Source organism: Pimephales promelas, chromosome 12, assembly GCF_988280905.1.
Source record: "Pimephales promelas chromosome 12, fPimPro1.hap1.1, whole genome shotgun sequence".
NCBI lineage: Eukaryota > Metazoa > Chordata > Actinopteri > Cypriniformes > Leuciscidae > Pimephales > Pimephales promelas.
In genome coordinates, this window is record NC_142780.1 from 14,623,256 (window position 1) to 14,638,875 (window position 15,620).

The 15,620-nt window shown below is 35.1% G+C and overlaps 2 protein-coding genes across 3 annotated transcripts in view; one reads left to right on the forward strand and one right to left on the reverse strand.

Annotated features, from left to right (window-relative positions):
- Nucleotides 1-186: 186 nt before the first annotated feature.
- Nucleotides 187-5,307, forward strand: c16h19orf85 (chromosome 16 C19orf85 homolog). Its single transcript, XM_089117544.1, has 3 exons — nt 187-385; nt 2,859-3,001; nt 3,086-5,307. The coding sequence occupies exons 1-3, from the start codon at nt 198-200 to the stop codon at nt 4,426-4,428; spliced, it is 1,674 nt and encodes a 557-aa protein (XP_088973670.1). The 5' UTR covers nt 187-197; the 3' UTR covers nt 4,429-5,307.
- Nucleotides 5,308-6,340: 1,033 nt separating this feature from the next.
- myh14 (myosin, heavy chain 14, non-muscle) overlaps nt 6,341-15,620 on the reverse strand; it is a 47,806-nt gene continuing 38,526 nt past the window's right edge. The window contains exons 41-44 of one of the 2 annotated variants that reach the window (XM_039694505.2): nt 14,558-14,666; nt 14,214-14,386; nt 12,495-12,521; nt 6,341-11,261 (exon numbers count right to left, since the gene is read on the reverse strand). In XM_039694505.2, the coding sequence (XP_039550439.2) occupies nt 11,072-11,261; nt 12,495-12,521; nt 14,214-14,386; nt 14,558-14,666 (499 nt within the window). In that variant the 3' untranslated portion in view covers nt 6,341-11,071. The remainder of the gene's footprint in view (nt 11,262-12,494; nt 12,522-14,213; nt 14,387-14,557; nt 14,667-15,620) is intronic. The other variant, XM_089117543.1, reaches the window with a different exon arrangement.

The window sequence follows — 15,620 nt, forward strand, 5'->3', positions numbered from 1 at the left end:
TGCTTCAAAAGTGGATTCTTACTGAGTAACAGAAGGTAGGTGGTCCTTTCATGGAAAGATGGATTATCAGGCTTTTACTGAATGTTTTAGTTCTGCTCCTTTAGTTTTACAAAATGATAATACTGAGCCTAGGCAATTTAGCAAACAACTACTTATTTTTTTATCTTTAATACTCTTCATATTTTATCCCCAAAGCAATGCGTCCATCCAGTATTTTGACCTTTGAGCCAGGGCCGGAGCACGGAGTGCCATGGGGTCGGGATCTTTTTACTTTCGTGACCTCAGCAGCTGGTCACATGATGAGGACTTTGCAAAAACCCCGTAAAAACAAGCCATCAAAACGACAAGTCAATCATCGTAGGTTTCTACACAACATGATACAGAGGTATGTTATATACAGTATAATGTGCTTAAGAGTCAACGATTGGATCATTATTGCAGTGATTATTATGTTACTAGCATGTTATGATGGAGGGTGAAGCTTTTCATTTCTTAAACAAGCATGAAGGAAGACACATCATGTATTGCGGACGACGATGTTCAAACTGTGAAAGAATGGTTGGGAAGGAGAATGAAGAATCATTTTCACACATGAATCGGCACCTCTGATATTTCCAAAAAGAGAATTCTCTTTTTTTATATTCTATTAAGCATTCATTTAAAATACAATGCTCTAATGTGAACAAGTCATTTATTAAGCATTCAGTTCAATTTAATATGTTCCAAGCCAAGGCTGCATTTATTTGATTAAAATAACAGTAAAACAGTAATATTTTGACTGCTTTTGACTAGTTTTAAATATTTTATTTTATTCTTTACACTCTAAAAAATGCTGGGTTGTTTCAACCCAAATTTGGGTCAAATATGGACAAACCCAAATGTTGGGTTAAAAATGTAATTAAAAACTTTACAGTGGAAAGTGAAAGTTGAAGATTTTAAATGACATTTTTTAACCCCAAATTTTGGTTTGTCCATATTTTACCCAAATTAGGGTTAAAACAACCCAACATTTTTTAGAGTGTAGATGGATGGCAATTGGCAAACCTGAATTTTAGGTTTCAGTGTCACATGATCCTTCAGAAACAATTCTAATAACCTGATTTCAAGAAACATTTCTTATAATTATATTGAAAACCACTGTTTAATATTTTTGTGAAAACCAGCATACAATTTTCAGGACTCTATGATAATAAAAAATACAAAGCAACAGCATTAATGTTAAATAGAATTTATTGGTAACATTAAAAATGTATTTACTGTCACTTCTGATCAATTTAATACGTCCTTGCTGAATAAAAGTATTAATTTCTTTCAACAACAAAAAAGAAAGAACATTTTTTCTGACCCCAAAATTATATATATATATATATATATATATATATATATATATAATTATATATATGTATCTACAGTATATATATATATATAAATATATAGGTACATATACAGTACACAGGGGTGGTAAAAGTACTCAAAATTTATACTCGAGTAAAAGTATAAATACCTAAATAAATATTTACTCCAGTAAAAGTAGAAAGTAAAAGTACTCCATTCAAACATCACTAAAAGTACAAAAGTATCCGATTTCAAAAAAGTACCGAAAGTAAAAAGTAAATATTCAAATTAACTGTAAATATCAATAATTAAGCAGATCAATTGTTTTGGGAGTGATATGCAATGTTTTATTTGAACAAATGATAAGATTAGATACTGCAATTAAGAATTTGTTAGCTAGCTGTTTACAAGGCATGTTTCAATATGAAATCACTTGGCTAACAATAGTAACATTAAAGCAACACTAAAGAACTTTTCCTCTGTGGGCATTATTTCCTCTGTCGTAAATAATTTAGCCTACCGCAGCCTACTGTTTATCCACTGTGTATCCAGAACCGGCTTTAGAGTGAACGTTGTCCAATTGTTACGCTTGCCGTAAAGTCAAATTTGTAGTTTTCTGATGTCTCATTCAAACTACAGAAACACGACCCGATCTGGCAAACTTATATACTGTGGTTGTAGCAGATATACTGTAGGACCACAAAGCGAAGGCCGAAGTGCCTTTCACCCTGTTACGACTTGATGAACCGCTGAAACGATTTTGGAAACATTATTTTAAGGTGTTTACAGTCCAGTTACCCATGTAAATACTATGTACTTATTTTAGTAACTACAATTACTGGGTAATAACTAGTACTAACCCTGAACCTAATACCCCTGTTCCATGTACTTACCTTATATTAGCCAGTATTTCTAGGTAAGTACACTGTAAATACCGTAAGTACTGTACTGTACTGTAAAAGGAAGCGTTACCAAATTTTCTTTAGTGCTTCTTTAACGTTAACTCGCCTCAATGTATTTTCTCAAATTTGAGGGTGAGGTTTTGAATGCTGAAATTTCAATCACCTGTGGCAGGCAAAGACGACATTTCAGCCGATATAAATCTCCCTTGACTTCGGTGAATTCTAACTTATCATTGATATATGGCCATGGGTGATCCCGGTCGGAAATCTTGGGATCACTGCTGGCAGCGAGAGCTGTACCTTCACCTGTTTCTGCGGTCAATGGCGAACTGACTGCTATGTGATCGTATGCTGGCAAAGAGTTTGGTTTGGAAAGCCAGTGTAATAAATACTTGGAGCGGGCATGGGGAAATGTATCGGAGTAAAAAGTAAACTTTGTTTTTAAAATCGTAGTGGATTAAAAGTGAAAGTAGATGCAAATAAAACATACTCAAGTAAAGGACAGATCCCTGAAAAAACTACTTAAGTAAAGTAACAACGTATTTTTACTTCGTTACTTACCACCACTTTATATATGTTTAATGATTAATGATAACTAATATTCCATCCACCTCTACACAGGAAATTTGCAGAAATAGAGGCAGCGAACCATAAGCTGGCTTCTGCTTTATTTTCGACTGAGAATCTCCCAGATCATCTAACACCCAGTCTGTCTCGCATTGCAAAAGAAGTCACAGACCAGTCACCTAAACCCTCAAAAAAAGGCAAAAGAGCTTACTTTTTATTTTCAGAACTGATTTGTTGTGGTCTGTAACCAGTTTGATGACTCCTTGTTCTGTTTTCTACAGCAATTGAAACTTTTATAAATACTGACAAAACAGAAGTTCTTCCTGAACAACAAGAAGAAGTCTGTGACCTCTGGACATTGGACAGTCTTATGGAGACCAATGTGGCTGATAAAAGTTTCTCACAGTGCAAGTCCTTCAACAGTATAGCCACAAATCTGAGAACTGAAAAAAACTGTAATGCCGCAATAAAAAACAACCCTGGACACATAATTGAAGGCAACAGCTTCGAAAGGCAACCGCTATCTACCGATTTAGAAAGCTTCGAAGACAGCGTGTCTTCCTGGTTGGGAAGCATTGAAAGAACAAGAATGTATTCAAAACCATGTCTCACCAAACACTCGGACATGAAGTTGTTCCCCTCAGGTGTTGAAGTGTCAGACCTGTCACCCACTTCCCCGGTGATTTCACTTTTGTCTTTGGATTCATGCGATTTGGAGGTTCAGATGCTCATTGACGCTGAGCACGGCGTCCAAACGCAAGATCGCACAATCGTTGAGAGTCTTCAAATGGATTTAATGGATGACCTTGAGTTACTAGATTGTTATGATAATCATGAAGATCTGCTGCTCCAAAACATTGATCCTAAATGTAAAATGGGTGAGTGGATGGTTCACAGTGAAGATTTACAGGAAGCCAGCACATTTCCAAGCTCTCTGGATTCAGACGTGGAGAACCTAACAGGTTTTGGAGTTGGAACCAGCAATTTGAGTCAAAACGGTCAGGAATTCGAATTTGATGTTCTCTGCAATCAAGAGCCACATAGACGTAGTTTCCATCACAATCAAACAAACTGTTCATATAACGTCCTAGAGGGCCATTTTGGTAGGGTTCAGCCTTGCATGAGGACGAATGGAAAGGAGGATGGTTACTCAGATACAGATTTGTCTGCCTTGGATGATATTGTTTCAAGCCACCACATGTTCCAGGCGCCTGAGAATCAGCTGGACACTCGATCCAACATCTGGGAACAACAGCCTCTAAAAAGCTCACACAAGAACTATTCTAGTCCAGAAACGGATCAGTATCTTATGATGCAAGACACTGATATCAGAAATATTGTACAGGTTGAGAATCTCAACCAGACTGGACCAGGTCTCCAGTGCCCCATAATGTGTTGCCTTGAAGGCTTTTGCTATCATAAAGGAGAGTCCTGTTTTTACTCCAAATTCAAAGGCAATCAGAGTAGTCACAACTTTGAGGGCGTGGCTAGATCTTTCCCTGCTACATTACATAAGATACACCCCACTCCGATTCCAACTCCGCCTCTAGATGATGATTGGTTGTTCAGTAATATTGTTGCAGAAGACGAGTTTGGAAAGTACAGGTCCGTCACTGGACAGTAATGTTATGAAATGTGTACGTTGATTTTATTGTATAGACCCCTTTTCAGTTGGTAAACATGGTGACGTTTTTTTGTGGGCGGAGCTTAGGTGGAGGCAGAATGATCCCTCTGGCCGCTTCACTAACGCTAGTTAGCAAGTATTGTTAGCTTGTTTTTTAACAATGACTGGAGAAAATCTTATTTTATTTTAATGTGTAAGGTCACTCAGTGTCCAGGACCGCAATTGTTATTTCCAAAAGTTATTTTTAACGGACGGAACCAGATTGGCCGACCCGTAGCCGCCTACACGCTCACTTAATGCATGGATGATCTGACAGGATTAACGTTACGTTACCTCGGTAGTTCTGCCGAGCCAGCGCCGAGACGACAGCAATATAAAGAGTGACATTACAGTGCGATTTTAATGATGTGAATATTTTCTAGAAATAAAAATTCCAGATACAGCATTTTAAAAATTCATTTTTCATCAATTCTTGCACCAGACAACACATCAAGATGACATTTAATAATAGTAACAATAATTTAAGCTCCTTATTATGTAGCCGAATCTGTGCTGGTTTGTATTGGCCGCCTCCAGTATTTACTTTGTTTTGCCTCCAGCTAGCGCCGTGACGTAACTGTGACGTCGGCGCAAAAGGGGTCTATTGTTTGATTAAGTTGCCGGTATTTATAGTTGCTAGCACATTTGAAATTCAATATGAATCTGTGCGATCAATTAATGAAATATTTTTCTGTAGTAAAGACTGTATAAGTATTGTAACATTTTATATAGAGAACTAGGAGTGACTCTCTTTACATTATAAATGTATTTTAAAAAGATATAAATACTTTTATGGTTATACATTTACATTATCAACCTGAATTAGGCCGTGTGTCCACCAAAGCGCTTTTCCACGCCCCTGGCGTATGTTTTCAATGGGAGCGCCGCGTTTTTTAAACCCCATGAGCGTGACGAGGCGCTGAGCGTTTTTTCCGCGCTGAAGCACCGAGCGCCCAGCGTTTTTACTGGTCGCTGGGAGTTGAAAAATGTTCAACTTTGGATAAAACGCAGCACTCATCACTTTCACATTTTACCCAGCCGTCCAATCACAGTGGAGGAGGGGCGGGACTAAACCACACCGACCAACTGTCACAACATTCAAACTGCTGCATATATTCTGCATCATAGCAACGAAACGTCTCAACAGAAAAAACGCTTTAGTGGACACACGGTCTTAAACTGTTTTAAAGGGGTCCTATTATCCACGTTGCTGTTTGAGCATAAAAAAAGATCTGCAAGGTTACAAAGTCCATTCCAAGGGGAGATATTTTATTTAACAGAATCCCTTTTTTAAAGGAGCTGTATGCAAGTTTGTGGCCAAAACTGGTACTGCAATCACTTTCAAATTAGGGTTTATCTATATATATATATTATATATATATATATATATATATATATTCTAATACACCACAAAGACAAAATCAAGACTTCATTAAAGGGCATAATAGGACCCCAACTATCTAAATGTTTATTTATTTATTTGAAGGGATTTATTAATTTATTATTTTATTGTTACAATTAACCATGCCTTTACATGAAAATAAAATTTTAAATATCTAATTATTTATCAAGTTTGAAAGGTGATTTATTGGTTTATAATTTTATTGTTAAAACTTTGCATACTGCAAAACAATGAAACAGTCTAATTCAGCATCATATAACTGACGATAAAGCATCAGTTAGATGACGTCTTGGGATGAGAATGTGTTGCATAATTTTGTCAAATTCAACTATGATTTATCCATTTATAATCTAATTTTGGTTAATAAACTGCTAATTGATTTTTTCGTTGTATTTGTAAGTGGTCCTCCACATTTACTGTGCTGATGGTGAATCGTTGATAGCGTGTTTGTGTGAAAATAAACCACACTGATTTCAAAACCAATGGTATATTAAAATTCACCCCGGTCTCATTTTATCATTATAGCAAAATAAAGCAAAAGATCAAATAAATTACATGGTTAAAAATTCAAGATCCACAAATGCAAAAAAAGCACACAGTCCTTTTCAGAAACACCTCAGATACACACACGCACCTCACCTGGAGTGTTAATACCTTTTCATACACATTCACTGCTATTTTCCACTCATCTCAAACTGGTTCAAAGCTGCATCATAAAGCACGAGTTGAGTATACCAAGACTCGTTTATTAAACTAGAATATAGGACTTGTATTTTTTATTTATTCAAACGCTCTCCTAATTGAATTGAATCTATCTGATAAATGCACAAATCGATCAAAATGACTTTGTACATTTGTCAGTGACAAAACACATTTTAGCAGCAATGTTGAGTTGCTTGAAAGGCAAACAGTAAGAGACATTATAGGCAGATATAATTTACCAATGCGTTTTAACATGGACAAATAATTATAGAATAAAAACAATCTGTTGTACAAGGCTTAAATCTTTTGGCTTGCGTGTGTGATTCTATCATTTTGCCTTTAACAGCATGGTTTCCTCCCTTTTAGTCAACACTTCATACAATTCCAGCTCGATTCAATTAAAAATACGCTAAAATTAAAAATTTAAACAATACTGGGGCAAATACAGACATTTTACATACAGTGTAATCTGACGATCTGATATGAGAACCCTGCTTTCCGATTCATAGGACAGATACAGTGGCAAGTAGTAATAACTGTGGTAATAACAGTGTAATAAACCCATCAGTGCATCAGGGAATCAAAGAACCTTGCAATTTCACAGGCTGAACAGATCTTAAATATGTTCTAATACTTATTGGTGACAAATTATTACTCACAGTTTAATACTGCTAAATTGAATCACTTGGAAAAACTAGCAAGTGTAAGCCTGTGTATCAATACTGAAAAAAATATTGTTTCAACTCAAAAAGTACATTTTTTGTGCCGCCTTAAAATTTTAAGTTCAGTCAACTTGTGACAACTTGGATATTTGAGTTAACTAAACTTAAATCAAAGCAGAACAAACACTTTAAGTTAAAACAACACTTCTTTTTCGAATTTGCTCATCGCCATACAATATCTAGAGACATAAATACAGTGAAGGTTAAGAAAACGTTCATTTGACATGCCAAAGGACTCACCAATTAAATGAAAACAACCAATAATCAATTGTATCCTAAAACGTATCACATCACAGCCCGTATGAAAAAAGCACCCGTGAGAAGGATGTCGGATTATTGTTCAGCGAGACCTAATATTGCAATTTATTGATCAAATTCCAGACCTCGTTCTTATTATTTCACTGATTTTCAATGGAATCGATTTAGTATATTCTGCAGATACAGGCACTGTTGACATGCATACAGCTAGAATAATGTCCCTTTTGTCATCCATATGCCTCAGATTGTGTTCAACATAAACACTTTGATCCATAAATATTTACCACATTCAAAAATGATCAAACAACCAAACAAAATATAATATGTCCTTTTGATAAAAATAAAAAATAAAAAAAGTTACATTGATATAATTATATAATTAATGAGCAACTAGCAGCCTTTGACCCCTGGGAAAAACAGGCAAGGTGTCATACGTCTTCCAGGTTCATTCCTTAACTCTCAGAAATCCTGATAACAAACTTCTCACTCTTGTCAAAATGGTCTCAAACGCATGTGTTTGTGTTTGGTGTGTTATATTGTTTTAGGCCCACTGCAGCTTATATGGTGAAAATGTATTTTTCTTTTTATTCTGTCCAGTAAAAAACAGTGTAAACCCAACCTTACCCTCAAAAGATCTTTCATTTTGCCTTGTTTTCACTTAAATTGCAAACTATACAACAACCTATGTGCAGCGGACAAAAAAAAATACAAAACAAAATAAATAGACTGCATACTGGAATTCTCTTAATTGATAAAAATTACAACGAGTCAGTAGCCGATGTTTTAAGACATAAATTAAGAAATCCTAACTACCTATCTATGTCACTACCCACGAAAGCATCCCTTTAGAGCGACCTAACTATCTACACACAGTTTCTAAGAGGGAACGATCTGCAGCACAGATACCCTGAACTTAAGTTTGAATGAGATCAGAGTGAGTATATTTCAAATATCTAATAACTTTTACAGCTTAATCTATATGGAAGTGAAATCTGTCAACTTTGGCTGCTTTTTTCTTTGTTTGTTAGAAGTCCTTTCATGTATTTTTTTTTTCTTTCATTTTTTGTATCCCCAGAAAATTATTTTATTATAGTCAGGTTATGATTAAGATATAAAAGCTATCATGGATGGCTCAATTTAGTAGAGTATTCATTTAACAGTATTTTTTTTTATCTTTCCCACTTTTCTGTTTGTGTAATACAATCACAGCTTTGTGCACATGAATTGTCATCTATGGAAGCTCTTTGTTACCTCAGAGTAAAAAAATTAAAAAGTAACTGTGCGATAAAGTTAAACTCTTTCCCCGCCATTGACAGAATTTTCCGGCTTTCTGTGTTTACACTGTTATACGTTAGTAGGGGGGTTTTAAGCATCCTCTGAAAGACGACAGATTCAAAACCCAGCTTTTTGTTTACCGAAACGGTAACACTTTAAGGGGTGTGCATAAGACTGGCATGTCACCTTCTTAACCATGACATGACATATGAGGTGTATGCATGTTTATGACAACTGTCATTAAGTGTCTTTCACTCAATAATGAAATTTTGAATGCAAATATGACATTGTTTAAGATGTCTTTGTTATGACATCTTGACATAAACCAATACATCATAACCTGTCAGTCTTTCTCATGACAACTTGACATTAAATTAAGTTAAACTGTCATTTGCTTTGACATTGGCTGTCACGAGGCCATTATAATTGTGTCATGAATATTTTTCGTGACCTCAACTACAGTGGTACTAATTGAATTTGTCATTAAAATGTTATAATGGCTTCATGACAGCCAATGTCAAAACCAACCTGACAGTTTAATGTAATGTTAACCAATAAAGCCAAGTGGTTTCTTAAGTTTGATAATTAATCTGCTATGACTGGTTGTGTTGTCTTAGTAATGTCAAGTTGTCATGACAAAGACACTGACAGGTTATGATGTATTGGTTTATGTCAAGGTGTCATAAAGACATCTTATTTGCATTAAAAATGTCATAATTGAGCGAATGACACTTAATGACAGTTGTCATAAACATGCATAAAACTTCCTTCATATTCATAACATGAAGGTGTCATGTTAATCTTATGCACACCTCTTCAAGTAAAGTGTTACCAAAGAGACTTTAAGTACAACTGCAATTCTTCTGCAATTGTTTTTATTTTATTTTTTTTTAATGAAAACCCACATTCAGGTGTTGATGAAATAGAAAGCATGAAGCTAGAATAAAAGTCTCTATCCTTCCTTTAGATATAGTGCATTATGTTCAGATATTCATTGAACAAAATACTCTGGGGGAGGACATGAATTTTTTGTGAAAATGCTCAAAAATGCTGGTGTTGGCTGCCAATTTAAAAAAACACTGGCAGGGAAAGAGTTAAAATAAGAAATATTCACACTGTGAGATACAAAGTCGCAATTACGAGATTTTGCGCTGCATTGTGAGTTATAAAGTCACAATTAGTAGAAACAAACTCACAACTGCGAGACGTAAAGTCACGATATTGAGAAAGAAAATTGCAAGATGTAGTCCCACTGAGATATAAAGACATAATTACAAGATATAAAGTCACATTTTAAGTCACTAACTTGCAACTGTGAGATGTAAAGTCACAATTAGCAAAAAAAACTTGCAATTGCAAGATTTATAGTCACAATATTGAGGAAGCAATTACAATATATAGTCACATTGTGATTCATAAAGTCGCAAATTCAAGGAACAAACTTACAACTGTGAAATGTAAAGCCACAATATTGAGAAATAAAGTCGCAATTATGAGAATCAAAGTCGTAACTGTGACATTTAAAGTAGCAAAACCCTTTTTTTCCTTTTACTCTGGGGTGGAAATGGGCTTCCATAATCATCATCTTTTGCCAAATCATGTTTAACAAAAAGCAAAGATGTTTATTTATCTGAAGTAGAGCTATCACTTCTAAAATTGAAAACAAAGATATTCTAAAATACCAAAGTGATATCCTTGTACCTGTTCTCAATTTCTTCAAACATGACATTATTTTAGAAGTGAGCGAGAGAAAGTTTCTCAGGGGTTTGATGGCTTGTGCGACTACAGACGATGCATATTAGCCTGATTGTGGATCATCTGTGCAATACCAAATGGCCTTTGATTGCCATTAACATGCAAATTTCTCCTAAACACATGGCTTTTGATTGATTAAAAGAGAACTTGAGGTGGCCATCATAATTTTGCCACATCAAGCCTGATATACTGCACCGATATACAGTACTTATATTTCCCAAGAAATGTTGGGATATGTTTTTTTTTTCTCCCCGACTTTATAACTGCAGTCCTTACTCTCTGCTTGGTTGGTTTAAACAGTACTATAAGAATACTGCATCCGACTTTCTCCATCTTGCATGCTTATTCATCTGTTTATTTAAAATCTATAAATCACATTAACTACTTTCAAGTTTATGTGTGACTGTATGGATGTTCTGTTATGTGTACGATTGCAAAAGCTATGCGAGTTAAACCAGTAAAACTGTTTATCTTCCACTCCTCCCCCTTCTTATTCAGCGTCTGTAAGGCTGTAGGGGGGAGGGGGTCCCAGGGCGTTGTCTGAGGGTGTGGGGGTGCCCGGCGGGCCGCTGGACGGGGTGGGTGAAGCACCTGGATCCTCAGAATCAGAGTTCTCCTGAGAAAGGTCATCCACCAGAGCCCTGCGGCCAGCACGCATGGAGATAGGGAGCGGCGCTCGCCTGAGACAGAGACAGAAACAGAGAATAATCACATGCAATTCATACACAAAACGCAAAATACATAGACAGTGTCCCCGAAACATATTTGGCAATCTTTAGACACTTACTGTGTCACACGAACTGCATTGCAATAACTTTCTAGCAATTTTTGCAGTATAGCAGTTAATTCAGCTATAAAGAGTACAGAATCACAGAAAACACAAGCAAGTAATGAAAGCAATGCTTATGCAGGTTGTAGTATTTAAAAAAAAAAAAAAAAACTCAAACCAAAACTCAAAACAAGAAAAACCCCAAAAAACAAAAACAAAACAAAACTCAAAACAAAACAAAAAGCGTTATTTTGGTACTGTGTTACCTAATACAAAAAAACAAAAACAAACTCAAAACAACAACTCAAAGCAAAAACTCAAAAAACAAAACAAAAAACCCAACTCAAAACAAAAAAACAAAACAAAAAACAACAAAAAACAACTCAAAGCAAAAAAACAAAACAAAACAATAACTCCAAAAAAAAAAGCGTTATTTTGGTATTTTTTTGCCTAATACAAAGACATTCATATATTTTGTGACTTAGTAGGGCCTGTCAAACGATTAATCGCGATTAATTGCATCCAAAATAAATGTTTGTGTTTACGTAATATGTGGGTGCACTGTGTATAATTATTTAATATATATAAACACACACACATGTTTGTATTTAAGAAATATTTTAATGTATATACTGTATATTGATTTACATATATTTTATACGATATGTAAATATAAATATTTTATATATAAATAATATTTTTTTCTTAAATATACATGCATGTGTGTGTATTTATATACATACACAACATAATTATACACAGTGCACCCACATATATTATGTAAACACAAACTTTTATTTTGGATATGATTAATCGCGATTAATCGTTTGACAGCCCTAGACTTAAGTGTTCAAATACTTTTTGGGGTCACTGTTTATGAACTGGAAGAAAGAAAGAGGGTGGAAAAGAGGAAACTGAAACGATTAGAGGAAAGGAGAATCTGTGATTCATCACCATTTATAAACAGGAAGTGACCCACAATCCAATGTATACTACACCATCTTGATATGCTTCAGAATAAATCAGTTATAAAGGACTGTCTCTAATCTCAACAGGGCACACACCACCAGAGTCAAGAGGAGACAGGAAATGCTCAGAGAGGAACACAAAACACACAGTCTGACACTTTAGTATGAAAACCTACTGTTCGGACTTCTGCCGTTCTGTGGCGCTGAGTTGGTGTAGGAGACAAACATACAAATATGGATGGACACAAGACACATTAGATGAGTCAATGAAACATGCACACAGAACAACAAAAATTCACCATTCACACAGAACACTAAACTGTGCGATGTAGTCACAGCCAATGAGAAGATATTTGATATAGACTGTAAAAAGTGGATGTATGTTGCCACCTTAAAGGGTTATTTCACCCGATTAATCGTTTCAAACCCACAAGCTAGTTTACAAAAACAAATTGAGTGCTTTATGCATGTTCGTTGATAAATGTTTATATGTGAATGAAAGCATACATTAAGTCATATATTATAAATCTGTTGTGTCTCTTCTGAAGACTTGGATTAAACCACTCAATTCATACGGATTCGTTTTACAATCTATTGATTGAACATTTTGAAGCATCAGAGTTTTGGGTGAATAGACTTTCAATGGAGGGACAGATCATTAAAAAATAGTGCTGTCCGACGATTAAAATATTTAATCGCGATTAATCGCATTAATGTCGTAGTTAACTAGAGATTCATCGCACATTTTTATCTATTCTAAATGTCTCTTGATTTCTTTTTCTCACATTATTTTTTCTCATTTTAATGCTCTTATCAACATGGAAAAGTGGATCGACTTGCTTTGTGCAAATGTTTTTTTATTGAAAACAACATTGGCATATACTGTGTTTAATTTCACACTAACATTCTCACTTAGAACAAATAATCTCTCACACAATGTAACACTGTCCAATCAATGAAAGCGTGAAAAAAATACTGACGAGGTCCTGATATTGACGGAAATATCTGATGGAATTCGCATCAGACTGGACGTGCTGTGATGATGATAACTTTTTAGTAAAGTAAAGTTTCCATTCAGAATCTTATTGGCATCCATTTCGGCATCTCGCGCTCGTCATCCACTCAAAACGTAACGTTAACCAACTATTTGGCCGGCTCGCAAGCCCAAACAATTGTGTGCGCCTGTTGTTTTGTTTACTTGCTAGATCCAAGCCATTGAAATGAATGGCTTTCATAGCGCAGTGCCACTCATGCCGCGTCCTGTTGCAAAAGCATATGAAAAAAAAAACTACAAAGTTTGCTAGGCCAAAAAGATTGTCAATCGCGCGATAAAAAAATTTAACCCGTTTAAAATGGGTTTGCGTTAACGCCGTTAATAACGGGTTTAACCTATTAAAAATATCTACAGTATTAAAAATATCTTCATTTGTGTTTGGAACGACACAAGGGTGAGTAAATGATTTCAGAGTTTACATTTTTTGGTGAACTAACCCTTTAAGGAGTTATTTCTACCAAATCTGAGCCATTAGAAAGTTTTTGGGGTTTTTTGTTGGTTAAATAAATAAAAGCATGGTGACACACTAGTTTAGGGTCCAATTTTTCACTCAGAATTAATGTTTATTAATAGTGAGTAAGGTAGTTGTTAAGTTTAGGTATTGGGTAGGATTAGGGGATGTAGAATATGGTCATGCAGAATAAAAAATGAATATATGTGTTTTATAAGTACTAATAAACAGACAATATCCTAGTAATATGCATGCTAATGACCAGCTAGTTAATAGTGAGAATTGGACCCTAAACTAAGTGTTACCAACTTGCTTGCTGCTTTTTAATTTTACTCTTAGAATTTTACACACAAAATAGCAAACTTCACAACACACAATCATAATCTTTACCTGAGTTGGGATCGGAGAGTGTTGAGCTCGCGGTTCATGCTCTGCATGCCGTCGCTCATTTCCTCCATCTCTCGCTGTAGTTTCCTGCGCTGAGCGTTGGAGCGAGAGTTCTCTTCCTCCACCTCTTCTAACTGCCTCTTCAGCTGACGGAGACGCCCCATAGACTTATCCAACTTCAAAGAAAGAGAGAGAGAGAGATTATATCATTGTAGAATTGCAGTTGTACTGAACGACCCACAGCCCTGAAGCGAATCCTGCAAATCCTGACATGAATTTGTGTAGGTTAACAAAGGCTGGTTAGGTAACAGAAGCTACATGTGTTATGTAAGAAAAAAAAAAAGTACCTGCTCTCTATATTGATCTGCATGTCTCCTTTCATCCTCCACCTGCATCAAAACTTCCTTCAGTTTCTTCTCTGTTTTCCGCACCAGCTTATTGGCTACGGCTCGCTCTCTGGGAAGGGAGAAAATGAAGAGAGGACACACAAAACAGACACATTGATGGTTTGCTCTTCACAGTGAATGTAAAGCCTTAAAAGTTTTTATTTTTTCTCGCGCTTTTTCAACAACAAACAAAACGTAATGCAATTTAACCCTCAGGTGCTCTTCGTTTCGGAGTCACACTTGTTATCTTCCCGGTCAAAAGTGACCGGACACCTAAAAATGAAACTTTCTCCATCCCAGTAAAACCAATGCAATTTATTTTTGTTCTATAATATTTATTCTTTTTAATTTAGTATTATGAGACAATTTAATTGAATTTATTAATATTTATGCAATATTTATGGTTTATTTTTGCCATGGAAAAATATATATATTTTTTCTATATATATATATTATTTTTTCCCAAAAAATATTAATGCAGTATTTTAGTTTAATATATAAATAATATCTAGGCCTTCAGAAAAAAAAAATTTTTTTTGAAGAAAATTAGCACCATCTGGTTACAGTATAGAGAAAAAGCGTAGAATCATGGTGTAACCACTAGATGGCATGTACAGCTCTCTATGGAGAAGCATGTGAATTCCCCAGATGTTTATGAACACATTTTTTGTTGTTGTTGGGGGTGGATTTGAATATATAGTTGAAACAATCTCAAAAACTATTTCTTATAAAAAAAAAATTGACAAAAAACAAAAATTCTCAATTTTGTTTTTCATTTTTTTTTACAATTTCCCATTCATTTCCTATGAGGGTCATTTTTGACCGAAGAGCACAAGTGTGACTATTTTTTTTTAAGACCACTTAGCATGCTCAGATCATGACCTCAATTTTTGTGTGTGTTCACATACATAATGTCATAAAAGTCACCAAGTTTCGTAACATCGCGATGAAGCTGTGATTTTTAAAAATTCAAAACATACTTTTTGTAATCAAAATTTATTGGTGTGTATGTGTATAAAAGTGT

Excerpts from the sequence above, each read along its gene's own strand:
- c16h19orf85 (XM_089117544.1), top strand. The coding sequence starts at position 198 with ATGCGTCCATCCAGTATTTTGACCTTTGAGCCAGGGCCGGAGCACGGA. Across the intron at positions 386-2,858 it reads CTACACAACATGATACAGAG|GAAATTTGCAGAAATAGAGG; the intron begins GTATGTTATATA and ends ACCTCTACACAG. Across the intron at positions 3,002-3,085 it reads ACCTAAACCCTCAAAAAAAG|CAATTGAAACTTTTATAAAT; the intron begins GCAAAAGAGCTT and ends TGTTTTCTACAG.